The sequence below is a fragment of the Nannospalax galili genome, unplaced genomic scaffold, assembly GCF_000622305.1.
Source record: "Nannospalax galili isolate Female #2095 unplaced genomic scaffold, S.galili_v1.0 scaffold514, whole genome shotgun sequence".
Lineage (NCBI taxonomy): Eukaryota > Metazoa > Chordata > Mammalia > Rodentia > Spalacidae > Nannospalax > Nannospalax galili.
Window position 1 is genome coordinate 576,880 of NW_008336076.1, and position 16,889 is coordinate 593,768.

At 37.2% G+C, this 16,889-nt stretch overlaps 1 protein-coding gene across 3 annotated transcripts in view; it reads left to right on the forward strand.

Annotated features, from left to right (window-relative positions):
- Positions 1-16,889, forward strand: part of Ttc21b (tetratricopeptide repeat domain 21B) — an 85,854-nt gene that overhangs the window by 35,244 nt on the left and 33,721 nt on the right. For all 3 annotated transcript variants that reach the window (XM_008830894.3, XM_017797575.2, XM_029562406.1), the window contains exons 14-19: positions 1,159-1,380; positions 2,707-2,945; positions 4,829-4,901; positions 5,762-5,872; positions 6,589-6,727; positions 7,362-7,468. In XM_008830894.3, coding sequence (XP_008829116.1) covers positions 1,159-1,380; positions 2,707-2,945; positions 4,829-4,901; positions 5,762-5,872; positions 6,589-6,727; positions 7,362-7,468 — 891 coding nt within the window. The remainder of the gene's footprint in view (positions 1-1,158; positions 1,381-2,706; positions 2,946-4,828; positions 4,902-5,761; positions 5,873-6,588; positions 6,728-7,361; positions 7,469-16,889) is intronic.

The following is a 16,889-nucleotide window of genomic DNA, read 5'->3' on the forward strand; positions in this document are numbered from 1 at the left end:
GAATATTGTTGGTTTTTTTCTTTTACTTTTTTGAATCCAGGTCTCTCTTTGTAGCCCAGGCTGCCCACAAACTCATGGTGATCCTCCTGCCTCAGCTTCCCAAATACTAAGATTACAGGTAGGAATTAGCACCGCTGCCCTCCTCCTTGAACTTCGGTTCTCTATAACATCTTTTTAAATTCATTGTCAAAGAACACAGACATTTTGGAAATAATAATAGTGGTTTAGATTATAAACACACTTCTTTCTCTCAGGAAATCTTGGGTATTTTCCCTGAAGATTAGGAGCAGTCCTGCATTCAGCTGCTTCCTGAGCCTTAAGACTCATGGGTGAAAAGGCACCGTAAACTTGCTTCACTTCAGTTCTCATGGAAAAACCCTTAAATGCACCAGAATATTCAAGTTCTAAGCAAGATTGCCGAAACTGTGCCTGCCCTTTCTTAGGACTGTAGGTCTCAAGTTTGGCAGTGTAGCATAACCCTGTGCGGCTCCCACACCCTGTGAGTTAGTCCCTGGGAGAAAAGTAAGGCCTGAGTGTCCAAGCCAGTTCCCCACGTGCACAGGCTGTCTCTCCTCTGTAGGTGGCTTCCACATCATCCCACTCCAGCAGCCTTTGGCTCCTCATAGTTTATTCTTTCTGATGTCTTCTTTATACTGTTTATAGCCGAAATAAAATGGAAGCTTCTTCACTACATGGTTATGAGAGTATCAAATGGTAAGGCCATTGTTTTATGAACATGCCTTGACATTTTTAGTATTAAACATTAAAAGTACGGAAAAGAAAGGAAAAACCTTTTTCTAGAAATACGAAGGTAAATCATGATTAGAGGAAACTTGCATAAAGGCATTCCTTTACTGAAATTCAAAGAATTTCTTTGGATGTTTTTACTCACCTTCTAGACTGCCTTTGCATTTTCTCTTCTGACATTGTAAAAAACATTTGAGCAAGCATCCTCTGACATCCTGCAGGATGCTGGGTAGGGGTAGTTTTCCTGAATGTGAAATTTAATATGATTAGGAAGTAAGAGAACAGAAACAGACTTTGCATATGATCACAATGACCTGTCCTCAAGAATCTTCTATCTTAATGTTTGGCAGATTGTATATTATGTGTTCCTATTGTGTGCATTCCAAGGAAGTGCCATGAAATGTTTTTCAGGTGAGACAGTATCCTTTATATCATTTGATAAAAGCACAGTCACAAAAGAAAATGGGAGAAAGAGCAGAAGCAATTAAAACTCTACATATGGCAATGAATTTACCAGGCATGAGAAGAATCAAAGCCCCCTCAAAATCAAAGCACAGAACGGAGGTTGATATAAGCCATCGCTTATCAGTCTTTCTTGAGTTGGTGGAGGTTCACCGCTTAAATGGAGAACAGGTAAGTTGGTTCAATCTGAGCTTTGTTATGAGTGTGTGTGTGTGCTCTAATTTCCTGATATGTTATTTGTAATATGTAGTACATGAATGCACATTTCTATGTATATAATCTATATACATATGTCATATATCACATATATATGTAGAAAATAAAAACGCTAAGTTTATTCCCTTGACTAAGTGGCAAGGTTTAGAAACTACTTTTTCCATACTTTGCAGTAAAATACGTCCTTTCTGTAAGGCTCTAGGAGTTAAACATAATTTCCTCCTGTAATAATATATGGCTACCTTGGCTGTTGTGGAAGATTGTGACTGATATAATACAGCTATAGTCATGTGAATTTCTAAAAGGGTTAAAATGCTTGTGCACAAGTGGGTATGCACACGCACACATGTACACACATTTTCATGCACATATAAATTCTACTGAATAAAATGAAAGTACTAACCTGAAATTCTAATAACAGAAGAAATACTTGATGTTTTCATAAAGGTTATCAAAATATATACATACTTTAAAAAAATGAGCTAAGCATAGTAGTGCATATAATCCTAGCACTTGCGAGGTGTCGACAGGAAGATCAGGAGGTTAAGACCTGCCTCAGCTACATAGCTAGCTTTAAACCAGCCTGGGTTTCTTGAGTCCCTGTCCAAAAAAATAAAATATAGATGAACAGCTAAGATGTACTTTTTTTCCACATTTATAAAGTGAGAAAATTTCATCTCTGAAGTTCATAGTCTTAAAAAGCATTTTAGATTCATTGACGTACACATTTGAAAGTTAGGTAAAAATAATCTTCTGAGGAGTAAACAGAAATGTTCTGGTAGCAAGTAGAAAGGAATCTTCCATTTACTGACAGACTGGTGTATGCACTGGGTGACAGGGCTATATCTTGCTGAGGAGATAGCAACAGATGTGGCCAAGAAAGCATGCTGTCTAAGCCTTAATCCTGTTTCTATTATTTGTTGACCTTTTAGCTCTAAATCCCAATTTCTTCCTGCAGGGTGCAGATAATAGTAACTGCCTGGAGGGAGGGAGGTGTTACTGGAATGAAATGGGCCAATAGGATGCTATGTGCAAGGAAAGGATTCAAGCTATAGTGACAGTGACTGTGTTGTCTTGGTTGTAAAAGCACCCAATTAGCAAATATTTACAATCTCAACTGGTCTCTTTATATTTGGGAACTTTTTATAGAATCTATTGATTTACTTTCTAAATACCATAATTCTAGCAGCATCAATATTCATTCTATTTTGGTAGCAGATTATCCCTTCTAGTGTAAACCTGTTGACTATTTTGAACACATATTTAATTTTATCTTTACAGCATGAGGCAGCAAAAGTTCTACAAGATGCTATCCATGAGTTTTCTGGAACATGTGAAGAGTTGCGTGTCACTATTGCTAACGCAGACCTGGCTCTGGCTCAAGGAGATACAGAGTGTGCTTTAAGTATGCTTCGAAATGTCACCCCCGAACAAGCTTATTTTACAGAAGCCAAAGAAAAAATGGCAGACATTTATCTGAAGCATAGAAAAGAGAAAATGTTATATATCACGTGTTACAGGTAAATAGTTGTTTTCGTGGCATATTTCTCCACCAAGTGAATCCTCAGATCTACTTTCTGTCTTCTTTTACTCATTTCCCAGGTTCTTTACAGATCTTTTCTTTGTTGTGAACTTGCTTCCTTCTCCTCCCATGACCACTCTAAGCAAGGTGTTTAGTCTCCCTACAACAGAACTATGGTGACTTCACATTGTGGCCCCCCAGATTTCTCAAGTTTCCTTATCAAGTTTTCTTTTTAGTTTTCTTCTGACTCTTAGGTTTGGGAAAAGAAAGAGCAAGAGTTACATGTACTCTGATAATTTAAGAGTGTTGTATGACACTGTTCCAGGGAATAGACAGGCATATTAGTACTCAATGTATTTATTGTAGTGAAAGAAAGTTAAAAGTTAATATGCTCCAAACTTTTAAAGTACGAATCAAATATTTTCCTTGATGAAAATGCAGAAGCTTTAAAAGTTTTGCCACATGACTCCAGTGAATGAACTTGCAATGAGGGACATCTGGGTATACAAACTTGACTTGATAGGCCTTGACATATATGACAGAATGCATGAAATCTGATGGGAGGATATGGGGAGAGCAGAATAGGGAAGGGATATAAAGATGATTAAGATGTTTTATATGAAATTCACAAAAATTCAATAAAAAATATATGTTAAAAAAAGTTTTGCCACACGGGCACCCTTAGGAGTTAATTGGTACACGTACGCATACATGTTGCTCTTCTTCCCCCAACAGAAAGTAATCGCAAGCACACTCCACGGGACTGAGAATGGGTAAAATGTTGATAAGCTCAGTGAGTCTTTGCTTATCTATGTTATATAAAGACCTAAACTGAAAAGTTACTCAGCTTCTTTTTAAGTATGGAGTGATTCAGAGAAACCTTCTGTTGATGAAGGAAGTAAAGTTCCTGGGTCATACTTTCTATAATACTACAAGAGATCATCCCTCTTACCACTAATGATCTGAATATTTACAGATACATTTGGAGCCAGTATGGTGGCTCCTGTAAATCCTAGCACTCAGGTCTGATGCAAGAGGATTGCCGTTAATTTGAGGCCAGCCTGCACTATGGTAAGAGGTTTAGGCCAGTTAGACTATATAGCAAGACTGTCTCAAAAAAAAAAAAAAAGATTTGGTTTCTTTCCATTGCATTATGATATAATAATGAAAGGCATGGATATTAGATCAGGCCATTTTGACACATTAGCTATAGACATATTCTTATCATTTGTAAAATTAGAATAATTATCTTTCTTGTAGTTCTTTTAGACCAATTAGATAGTATATGTTTAAAACTTAGCAATGAGCCATGGTTCAAGCCTGCAGTCCCACCCAACACTTGGGAAGCTGAAGCAGGAGGATTCAAGTCTAGCATGAACTACACAGTGAAATCATATCGCAAAACAAGCTGAGCAGCACAGTATGATTCAGATGACCATTATTTTCACCTTTGGTAGTCTACATGGTGCAAGTAAATAAGCAACAAATACTGAAGTCGAAGATTCTATATTCTTAAGGTAATTCATCATATAACTTAAACCATGAAGATTAGAGCTCAAGTGTATGGAATAACAATGGAATTTATTCCCCATTAACAAGTATTTCTCGACAGTGAGAATCTATACATTTATTCTCTCCTTTACTCTATTACATGCATTCAGAAAGTGGAAAGATTCAATGGAAAACATATTTGATGTAGCGTAGAGTCTGAATGTGACTGTGAATGTTTCGTTTTTAACAAGATTACATACGGTGTTGGCTGTATAGAAGGTACTCTGTAGGCCACTGTATAATTGAGGTAAATCAACCTCCAGTTCATCTTATTGATTTGCAAAAGGATACTTGTATTCAGTATACTAAATAGACATGGTCAATTTCCAGAGAAATTTCTGAAAGAATGCCCAGCCCTCGATCCTTCCTTCTCCTTGGTGATGCATACATGAACATTCAAGAGGTAAAATTTCTGATTCTACCAAACTTAGATTAAAAAAACAAAACAAAACAGAATTTGACTTTTTCATTATGTTTAATATTTGGGGTCTAATTATTGCAAAACTAGATGAGCCTCCTCAATTTTTTAAAAAATTGAGACTTGCTCTAGTTTGGTTTCTGTTGCTGTGATAAAACACTGACCAAACCCAACTTGGAGAGAAAAGGGTTTATTTCAGCTTACAACTCCCAGATCTCAATACATCATTGAGGGGAAGTCAGGACAGGAACTGGAGGCAGGAACTGAAGCAAAGACCGTGGAGCAATGTCGCTTACTGGCTTACTGCTGGCTTGCTCGGCTACTTTTCTTATACAACCCAGGGCCACGTGTGGAGAGGTGGCACCACAGCAGTTATGGAAATGCCTAGAAATGTGCCCATGGGTCAGTCTGATGGAAGAAATTCCTCCATTGAGGTTTCCGTTCCCCAGATGACTGTAGTTTGCGTCAAGTTGATTTAAAGAAAAACTAAACAGCTTAAGTCTCAGTTCAGCACTCTCATTTTTTGCAACTGAGATGATGATAGAAGTATGTCAGGAGTTTCCTTTAAACCAAGAAGAGAGATGAACAGAAATCTACTGACTCTTAAAATGACTGCGAAGAATGAAAAGCTTATATAAATCAGAGCCTGGTCCTTGTACGGTGATTCCAGTAATGAATACTGTCATACTCTCACCCACCTGAATTGTTACTTTCATGTACCTCAATTACGTGTGTTAGGAAAACAAAGTATTCCAACTGTAGAGCTTAATTACAGAACTGTTACTGTTTAGTGGATCTGCTTAAGCTGTTTTTTAATGTCTCTTGTTTGTGTCTGACAATATTAGCCTGAAGAAGCCATAGTGGCCTATGAACAAGCGTTAAATCAGAACCCAAAAGATGGAACACTGGCAAGTAAAATTGGGAAAGCACTTGTCAAAACTCACAATTACTCAAAGGTAAGTACTTCATAGTTTCAAATATGGGTGTATCAGGTTGATACAGACCAGCCATAGAGAAGTCCTCCACAGCCACCTGCTGCATCTTTGGAGACTGTAAGTTCCACGTTTGTGTTCATGATCTGATACTTGTGTCAGGCTTTCTCAGCATCTCACATTCATCTGTGCGTCTTTTGTGGAGATTGATTTCAGCCCAGAGTTACTGTAGGCTTCTTACATCTCAATCTTTGCAACCACATAATGGTCATAAAGTCACTAGTAGTATACCTCTGTTGGTATAACATGTAGCAGAATCTTTTTTCCTTTCTGCTATACCAGTTTTGGTAAGCTGTGTACTTTGAGAGGTTTGTTTTTGTTTCTAGTTTGGATAACAGGTTTTCCTCTAACATATTTATTCCTGCACTGTTCCTGAAGGTTGTTAAGTCTATGTATACCAGCTAGCAAAGCAGATGCATTCAGTAAGACTTACTGACATCCAGAATAAATAGCAAAATATTTTCATGAAGCAATGTTCATTAGTCTTTTCTTATAAGAAAATGTTAGTTGTTTATGGTATAATGTGTGATTCTCTAAGAAAAATGATGTAGTCTACTGACAGCACAGATATGTACCTGAAATTCTGTATAGTTTAACTGCAGCTATGGATATACCTTGTATCTGTGATATGTAAAATCCATGTACCTTTTTATGTCCTAACTGAAATGGATTTTGTTTAGGCAATCACTTATTATGAAGCTGCTATGAAAAGTAGACAACAGAATTGCCTTTGCTATGACCTGGCTGAGCTCTTACTAAAATTGAAATTATATGAGAAGGCAGAGAAAGTTCTTCAGCATTCTCTAGCTCATGAACCTGGTATGAAAGATTTTGATTTGGGGGAAAAATATTTATTTTATGATAAATAGGCCTATGTATTTTTATATGTATGAGTGTTTTGCTTGCATGAGGTATGGGCATCAGATCCCCTGGAACAGTAGTTACAGATGTGGCTGATGGGAACCGAACCCAGGTCTCTGCAAGACCAGGCAGTGCTCTTAACTACTGAGCCATCTCTACAGGCCGTCTTTTTTAATTTTTTACATTTATTTATTTTGTTTGTATATGATGTGTAATAATATATGCAGGCATATACATGCCATGACATGCATGTGGAGGTCAGAGGATATCTTCAAGAATTGTGTTCTCTCTTTGCACCATATGGGTCCTGAGGATCCAGCTCAAGTCATCAGACTTGGCAGCAAGCATCTTTACCCACCTAGCCATCTCCCTGGCCCCCAACACTCACATGTGTTTCTTAAGGGTAGGATGCCACTTGTTATCCTAAATCCTTTTTTTAAAATTTAGCTATGCTTAAGTAACTGATTAAATTCTTTTAAACTTAATATTCATTGTTTCTCAAAATCTTTTTTTAAAAGTCCAGTTTTTAAAAAGTAGAAAAACATAGGCACTTATGTAAGATGATATTTTTCCCTTTACTTTCCATTCTTAGTAAATGAATTGTCAGCTCTCATGGAGGATGGGCGTTCCCAAGTCCTTCTAGCAAAGGTTTACTCTAAAATGGAAAGACCTGGTGATGCCATCACTGCATTACAGCAGGTATGCGTGTTTGTGAATATGAGCAGAGGGTTGGGAGACTGGGGACAAAATTAATTCTCTTGACCAATCAGTCACAGAAGATATATCAAAGCAAATAGTGATTGCAAGCCTATGGATTGGCACTTTTTCACTTTTGTTACAAAAGTTAAGGAAGCTTAGTGTTTCAGTTTTTTTCCACAGCTCACAAATCTCTCTATGGAAAGTACTATGGCACTGTTAAAATCAGTGTTTCCCTTCTCTACTTACTTAGAGCTTTAATTTTTCTTAATATTTTGTGGTTTTCAGAGTAGAAGTTTTTACACATTTCCTTAATTGTTTTCTTAGATAGTTGATAGTTTTCAAAATTTTTTTTCAATTTCTGATTTCTAACAATTTTTTATAAGCAAGTAAATTTCTCTAATTATCAAGATGATTATGTATCCTTTCTCCTATTTGTTTTGGTCTGTTAGTGTTATATTTTAAGCTAATTGTCAAATGCTAGTCAACCCTTATATTTCTGAAATGGCCATTTCTAAATGATTTTTGCCATATTTTAAAATGCTTCCTAACATTTTGTTCAGAATTCCTACATACATGTTGATGAGAGAGAAAGGTCTATGAGAATACTATTTTTTTAAATATTTGGAACAGTTCAATTTTGAAACCACTGGAGTACTTCTTTAATGGAAATTTTCAATTGATTCAGCAACTTTAACAGAATTCAGACTGATCATGTTCATATTTCCTCTTTTGTCAATTTGGATATTAATACTTTTAAAATATTTGTTTATTTCATTAAATTATCAAATACATTTTATATAAATTTATTATCATCTTTGAATGCCTACACATGCTATAAAAATGTATCTTTTGTAGTCTTGATATTTTAAATTGTACTTGCCTTCTTAATAATCATGCCAGAGGTTTATTGTTATTAATATTATCTGTGAGTCAGCTTTTTCTTCCCTGACTTCACTGAATGTTGGCTTTTTACCTCATTAGTTTATTCTGCTTTGTTTGGGCTTGTTTGGTTCAGTGATCGTTTTCCAACTTCTTACAATAGTGTGCTGTGTGATAGATTTTTTAGCTTTTGTTCTTTTCTTACTCATTTCAACTGGTAAATTTCCATATGCACTGTTTTAGCTACATCTTTCAAGTTTATTATTATCTTGTTCATAACATCTCATTTCCATTTTGATCACTTTGATCCACAATTTTTTAAAACTGTAGTGTTCAGTTTCTAGGCAGTTATGATTTTCTTGTTACCTTTTGATAGTGATTTCTAGATCAATTTCATGGTAGTCAAAGACACACTTTGAATGGCTCAATCCTTTGAGCTATATTTAATTTTGCTTTGTTTCCTGCTTGATAATTTTGCAGCTGTTTCCATGTGCATTTGATAAAAAGCGTGTTTCAGTGCAGTCAAGGCTGTCAGTTGGCTTGTTCACCTTTTCTCTGCTCTCGGGGTTTGCTGGTTACTATCTGCTTGTTTGTGGTCTGCATGTATAACCTACTAGAGTAAAATGCCAGAATCCTTTGTGTAGTTGTAGGGTTCTCTCTCTCTTTTTTTTCCCTATGTATCTTTTCTCTATTTACTTATTAGAAATCTATTTGATGATCGAGATTTAGAATTGTGAGCTCTTCCTAGAGAATTAGCACTTTTATAATAATAAAATCACTTTCCTTATTCCTGCTGTTGTCTCACTTGAAATCTTGTGTGATATTAACAAGGGTACACTAACTTTTTTTTGTTTTCTTACTGTGTGGGGAGGCATATGCCATGGCTCACATGTGGAGATCAGAAGATAACTGACCTTTCACCTTGATACTGACCTTTCACCTTGATGTGGGTTCCAGGGATCAAACTCAGGTTGCCAGACTTGCACAGCAAGCACCTTTACCTGCTGAGCCATCTCTCAGGCCCTACTCTGCCTTTCTTTGGGCTAATGTTTCCATGCTATAGATTTTACTTTCCATCTTTTGTTTCTTTATATATTGAAGATCTGTCCATCTGTAATTAATATCTTATATCTACTTTGACAATTTTAACCTATTCATTAGAATATTTAATTTCAGGGGCTAGAAAGATAGATCAGTCGTTAAGGAGCACTAACTGCTCTTACAGAGGACCTGGGTTTAGTTCCCTGCACCCACATAGCTGGTAACAGCTGTTCGTACCTGTAGTTCCAGGGTTCGTACCTCCAGTTCCAATGCCCCCTTCTGACCTTCATGGACTTTGCACAATTTGGGGGCCCTTACATGCAGGCAAGCAATACACATACACATAAAATAGAATATTTAAAAAAGAATATTTAATGTGTTGCCAGACCTGGTAGCACCAGCCTGTATTGCAGCCGTTTGGGGAAATGAAGAAGGGAAAAAATGCAAGTTCAAGACCAACCTGGCAGACTTACTAAGATATTCTCTCAAAGTTAAAAAAAAAAAAAAAAGTGGGGATCATGGCACTGTGTGAATAGTCCAGTCCCGGTACAGTTTTTAAGTGAATGTTTATTTTACTAACATTCAACATAATTATGGATTAAATTGGAACTTGTAACTGCCATCTTGCAATTTATTTTCTTTTTGAACTTGCAGAATTTCATGTTCTTACCTTTTCTAGTTAATTCATGTCCTCTCTCGGTCTGTCGTTTGTCTGTTTACTGCTTTGTCCATGTTATCCCGATAATAATGCACATTCTTCGCCTTCCCCGTCTCTCATTTTTGCCTTTTCCTTTATTTTCAGCCATTTCATACTGGCTGCTTGAAACTTCATAGTTAACATTGCTGCATGGTTTATTTCCCTCTGTTGTCAAACACTGAGTTTTAAAGGATTCTTTGTGGTCTTCGGCCATTATGAAATATATACACATTTTAGGAAAAGTGCTTTCTAGCACCTACACATTTATTTACTATTTTATATGGCTTATTTCATATTCTACCCATCTTTCACTTCTCCTTCTCATCCATAAGTCTTTATTTTATTTTGTCTCATGTCTGTGTATGTGTGCCTGCTACCTGCTTATCTGTATGTGTGCCACATGCATTCAGTGCCCATAGGGATCAGAAGAGGGTGTTGGATTCCCTGGAACTGAAGTTATAGGCAATTGTGAGTTGCCTAATATGGGTTCTGGGAACTGAATGCTGGTGCTCTGCCAGAGCAGCAAATGTTCTTAACCATTGAGTTAGGTCTCTATCCCCTGATCCCTAAGAATTCAAATATCCAGAAGATATCCCTGCGTAGAGCTGTCACAAGAAATAAAAATTGTGCAAAATCTATCATTGTGGGTGTGCATTTCATTTGCTTGTATGGCCCCAAATCATCTAGCAGTGAGAACACAGAGGTATCACAAAGAATGCTAGCTAGCTCTGTACTCAGGTCCCTGTGATGATATGTAATGCGGTTATCTTACTTTATATCCAGTTTTTCTGCAGCCAAGAAGTCTCAAAATGTTGCTGCTGACTGGCAGGGGTGACTGAATGTATCATGGCAGAGCTCTTCTGAAATACCAGTTTGTGACTAGCAAATGCCATTCTCCATGACCTAAAATCTGCTTCTGAAAGTATGCAGAATCTAGTGATTAGAAAAGAATTAGTAAGGGCACTTTGCTGTCCAAGCCTAACCTACCTGAGCATGGTCCCCAGAACCCACATGACGGAAGGAAAGAATCAATTCCCCACACATGCTCAAACCCCCATGGGCACATACACAATAAAATAAATGAATAAATAATAAGGGCTGGAGAGATAGGCCACATACACAATAAAATAAAGAGATAGATGATGATAGATGATAGATAGATAGATAGATAGATAGATAGATAGATAGATAGATAGATAGATAGATAGATAGATAGGTAGATGGGGGTTGGATGGATGGCCCAGCTGTTAAGAGCACTAGCTGCTCTTGCAGCGTACCCGTGTTCAGTTCCTAGCACTCATGTGGCAGCTAACAGCTTTCAGTCAAAATTCTAGTTCTAGAGGATCTGATGCTTTCTTCTAACCTTTGTGGGCATTGCACGCATGTAGTACACTTACATACATGCAGGCAAGATACTATACACATAGAATAAAAATAAGCAAATGTTTATTTGCTAATAAATGTTAATAATTTCTTTTAGGAAATGGAACCAAGACTCAGCCCTTTATAACACTCGAGGACCTGTGTCTATTACATTAGGCCAGAGAAACATCTGAGAGCATCTCTTTACTAATTTCTTCTCTGGATGCTGACAGACTTCAATAGCTCTTAGTTCCTATCCTTTCCTTCACTGATACTTCCTGCTTCCTTTATGAACTGATCATTTATTCCTGAAGTTTAACTATCAGAGTTCACAGAACTAGCAGTGTCTCGTTTAACTTTATTTATTTATTTATTTATTTATTTATTTATTTGCTCTTTTTGAGACAGGGAATCCCCACAGCCCCAGCTGGCCTGGAACTCACTACATAGACAACAGATTCAGATTACTGATTTTTTTTTTTCAGTTTCTAGTTCTGGATGTGCAAGTAAAATGAATGATGTTTAAACACTACTAATAATTACTTACCTTATTAATACTTTCTACTTTCTGATGAAGACTTCCATTGCTTTTATGTGATTTGTTCTTTCTCTATCTGTGAGTTCAATAGACTGTGAGCTAAGCAAATTGGTCATGTGTTATATGAGTACTTTTATTTTCCAAATGAGGAAAGAACTCACCGATGATATTTGCCCAAAATTGTGTAGTTGGTTTCTAGAAGAGCTTGAAGCAGGACTGGTGAAGCCTCAGCACAACTGGGGATGCTTTCTAGCATGCCCTGTTACTTTGCCCCTTCTGAGTGATGCTGTGTGTCTAGGAAAATGTATTATCAAATGATTTGATTGTAATCTTTAGCTAACAATTGTGTGTGGGTGTGTATTTTAATAGTCATATCCAAAATTTTTGTTTTGATATGAATGAAGAGCTTGGACTATTACATTTCTGAGATAGCCATCTAAGTTTATGATTTCATTAAAATACATAATTGTGAACAATATTAATATCTTATCCATAGTTAGTATCTTTTCATCTCTACTTACCAAATCATGTTATAAATAATTTACATTTAGATATAGATAATTTACATAGGTGTCTTGTCAGTAGCTCTAAGGAAGTACTTTGCATGTACTCAAGTCAGGGAGGATGCCATTTGCTCAATCACTGTCAAGGCATGAGTTTGAAATCCAGAAGATCTTTGCCATGATACATTCATAATTTTTGGTAAAATTGGATATTTTTGGAATAAGCTCAATGCTTCTTTTACCTTTTTATGAAAATCCTTTGCCTCTGCCACCCTGGCTGCATGAGCCCTGGTACTCTATGAACAGACATAAAACCACACCAAACAACAAGCAAACAGGCTCGTGTGACAGTCCCAACACGCCATACTCTCAGCAGTGTAAGTACATGTGATAACCCACACACTGTTAATCTTTAATGAAATCCTTCAGTATAACATGCCATGATTGTGATTGACGTACGTGCAGAATTCTTTTGTTGTTTTGTGGATGTATGTGGCGTGTTTCATTTTTCAGAGTTATCTAAGGAGAAAGTCCTTAGAGTGAGGCTGCTAGCGGGATAGAGTCAGGTTTGATATACCACAGTGGTGGATGACATCCCATCTCCCACCTCACCCAGGGAAGGGCATGTACAGAGCGTGAACATCAAAAAGCAGACATCATTACAGCCATGTTAAAATCTCTCCACTGCAGTAGGTGCTCAACTTTGTAAGTGACCCAAAGCAAATCATGGGCTATTTTAATTCCTTAATTCTTAGAACAATTATAGGGGAGATCACTCTTTATATATTCACTGTCATTTCTGTGAAAATAAAATCTAAATAAGGAACTTATATGACATAAAACACTAGGTTTTGTGACTGCATAATTTTATAACTTTGCATACTATGTGAAGATTACATTTGGTTTCATTTCCTTTATTTAATATCTGTATTTTTCCAGTGTGCACAGCTTTCATGTGTTTTTCTAATGTGTGTAGCTTTATAGTCAATATATAAAAAGTAATACAACGTTCAGATCTAAATAGTGTATTTTATTTTGTGGGGACCTTCATTAAGATATATAACATAAAGCTACTGAAATGGAAAGAAAAAATTCAGAAGCATCTGTTAAATTCCCACCTGACCTCCAAGACTGAATCAGATGTCTTGTTATGTCCTCCTGTGGTGGCCATGTTATGACTGGAGATGCTTGTATGCACATAGAGATAAATTAAGACTACTTTAAGATTTCACCTTACCCCAGTCAGACTGGCTAAGATCAAGACAACAAATGATACTAAATGTTGGAGAGGATGTGGGGAAAGGGGAACACTCATCCACTGCTGGTGGAGCTGTAAACTTGTTCAACCCCTGTGGAAAGGAGTGTGGAGAACTCTTAAAAAAACTACAAAAGAACCTACCATTTGACCCAGTTATATGAGTCCTTGGCATATACCCAAAGAACGCATCCTATTGCAGAGAGACTTGTACATATGTGTTCGTTGCTGCTCTTTTCACAATAGCTAAGAGATGGAAGCAACCTAAGTGTCAGCTGATGAGTAGATAATGAAAATGTGGTTCATTTATACAATGGAGTTTTACTCAGCAGTAAAGAAAGATGAAATCATGAAATTTGCAGGTAAATGGATGGAACTAGAAACTTACACTAAGTGAAGTAACACAGACTCAGAAAAAAAATCCACATGTGTTCTCCCTCATATGTGGAGCCTAGCACCAAATCCTTATAAGTGAGTATGTATCCAGATATAACTCTGGAGACAGGATAATGAAAAGGAACCAGGGAGGTAAAGGAAAAGAAAGAACCTGAAAGAGAAGAACAGTAGGAAACAGGCATTAATAAACGAGATGTGAATAAAAATGGGGTTATTTTAAGGGGAAGGGGAGGGAGGAAACTTGGGGATAAAGGGAAAGAAATAGCTCAAGAGACGTAGGACCACAGGAGAAGGGTATTATTAAGGGAGAAATGGGAAAAATGGGGAAACCACAGTGGAAGAGTTAGACAATGCAAGAGATAAATAATGCCTAGCTAGTTTTAATAAACCAGAGGGAACCATATTAGTCCAACAACCTGACAAATTACACATACAACTAGCTCAAGGAATATAATACATGTCTAGGCAAGGTTTATCTGAGAATATTTGGTCTTTGCCCAAGCTTTATCTACATAGCACATGGTAATTAAAAGTACCAGAAAGTGGAACTAACCTCTTGGATGTTTAACAGATATACTTTGAGATATACTAATTTTGTCAGAGGGACATAAAGGACAGTTTTTGCTCCTTGCCCTCCTAGGTCGACTAGTTCCAGGGAACTATGAGCATCTCACAAAATGTCCTGTAACTGTGGTGAATCAGCTGTCCTCTTGATCAAGGAGGCCATGGAGACTCCACAAGATGGACTTAAACTAGTGTCCAGTCTACAAAGAAGAGGGTCAACACAGAGGAATCATTTCTTCTATGCTTCCAAGTGAAGCCAGCCATGGTAGAATAGGACCTTTGACTTATCTTCACATACATGGAAATGGTAAAAGAAAGGAGCCAGGGGCTCCTCCTGAGCTTATGTGACCCCTGAGGAACAGATCCTCAAATGACCTTAAGAGTAAAAATAATTTGGTTTATCTGGGCCAACTGTATGGTCTTAAACACCCAAAAGAAAAGTATAAGCAAAGATTAAAGGGATCAATATAATTCTTTAAGAGTCTATGTGTATAGCTAAAGGCTACATAACAAGCAACAATGCCAAACAGGAAATACCTTCCTTTGAGTTGTTGGCCAGGGTGGCCCAAGTGACTCCCAGACAGTAACCCAGCATAGAACTGGGAAAATGAACAGCAGACCCCAATCTTATCTAAAGGAACTGGCTTGCTGCTAGATGAGGAAGAGCTAATCTTCCTAAAACAAGGAACTCTAGATAGGATGACTAGATTCAGTGGATGGACAAGCACTGGAGAATGGCTGGGGTCGCCGACAAGACAGTGGACAGTAATAGGGATGACAGAGTATATGGGCTCTGGTGGGGGGTGGGGGGGTCTACGGGAGGGTGCCATTTGGGAAGTGTGTATATAGAATAATAAGATTGGGATGTTCTGTATGAAATACACACAAAAACATCAACAAATAAAAAAAAGTTATATTTGAGGAAGAAGCATAAAAATTTGCTCCATGTTAATTAGTAGAGGTGAAACACATTACCATTGAGATCTACCAGATGATTTTATATTTATGCTGAGGCGGATCTCAGAAAGTAACCAACTGTTACTACTAATAATCAGATACATAGAGATTAGAGATGCATGTGCAAACATCCAAGTGTTAGTAGCATTAAAAATGAGTTTTTCTGTATGAAACAGTATATTTTAAAATGAAATGGAGATTTTTTAAAGGTTAAAAACTCATTCAAATTTAAGTCTTACAGAGTTTATACTAAGTTCAATATTGTGTAACTGTAGTAATTCTACTCTTACATACGTATAGGATGCTTATACCTGTATGTCCTTGTATCCAAGAATTTGAAGGAATTACATAAATCTTTGTAATATAGAAGGCTTATAATCATTTCAACAAATTAATTTAACTTTAATCCTTCTGAAAACCAAGGGGAAACATAATACCAATTCTTTAAAAAAAATTGTATCTCTTAATAGTTCTGTCCAAAAAATATTTCTTTTTCTTAAAGTTTTAACTTTTTATATGTATGAATGTTTTGCCTGCATGTATGTAAATGCTCCCATTCCCTATAGTGCCCACATAGGCCAGAAGTGGTTGTCAGCTCCCCTGAAACTGGTGTTACAAATGGTCGTTAACTGCCATGTGGGTGTTAAGAACCAAACCCAGGTCCTCTGTAAGAGCAGTCAGTGTTCTTATCTGTGAGCCATCTCCCCAGCCCTAAAAAAATTCTTAATTATCATATTTACTCTTACAGAAATCTATCATTTTTTTAAAGTCTTGAAAACTGCAAAATTCTTTTACTCAAGTATCTTCCAATTGTTAATCTTTAAGAAAATGATAGATTATCACACAAAAACATCTAATTTTAGGACCTGGAGAGATACTCAGTGCTTAAGAGCATCAACTACTCTTGCAGAGGACCATGGTTCCCAACACCCACCTGGCAACTACCTACCATCTGTAACTGCCGTTCCAGGGGATCCAGTGCCCCCTTTTGGCCCTTGGTGGCTGTGCTGGATAGCTTTAGTGTCAACTTGACACACCTGGGTTGAGGGAGCCTCAATTGGGGAATTTCCTCTATTGGACTGGCCTATGGCCATATCTGAGGGGCATCTTCTTGATGAGTGATGTGGGAGGGCCCAGCCCACTGTGGGTGGTGCCACCCCTGGGCAGGTGGGCCTGTGTTGCATAAGAAAGCAGGCTGAGCAGGGGCCAGGGGAGCAAGCCTGTAAGCA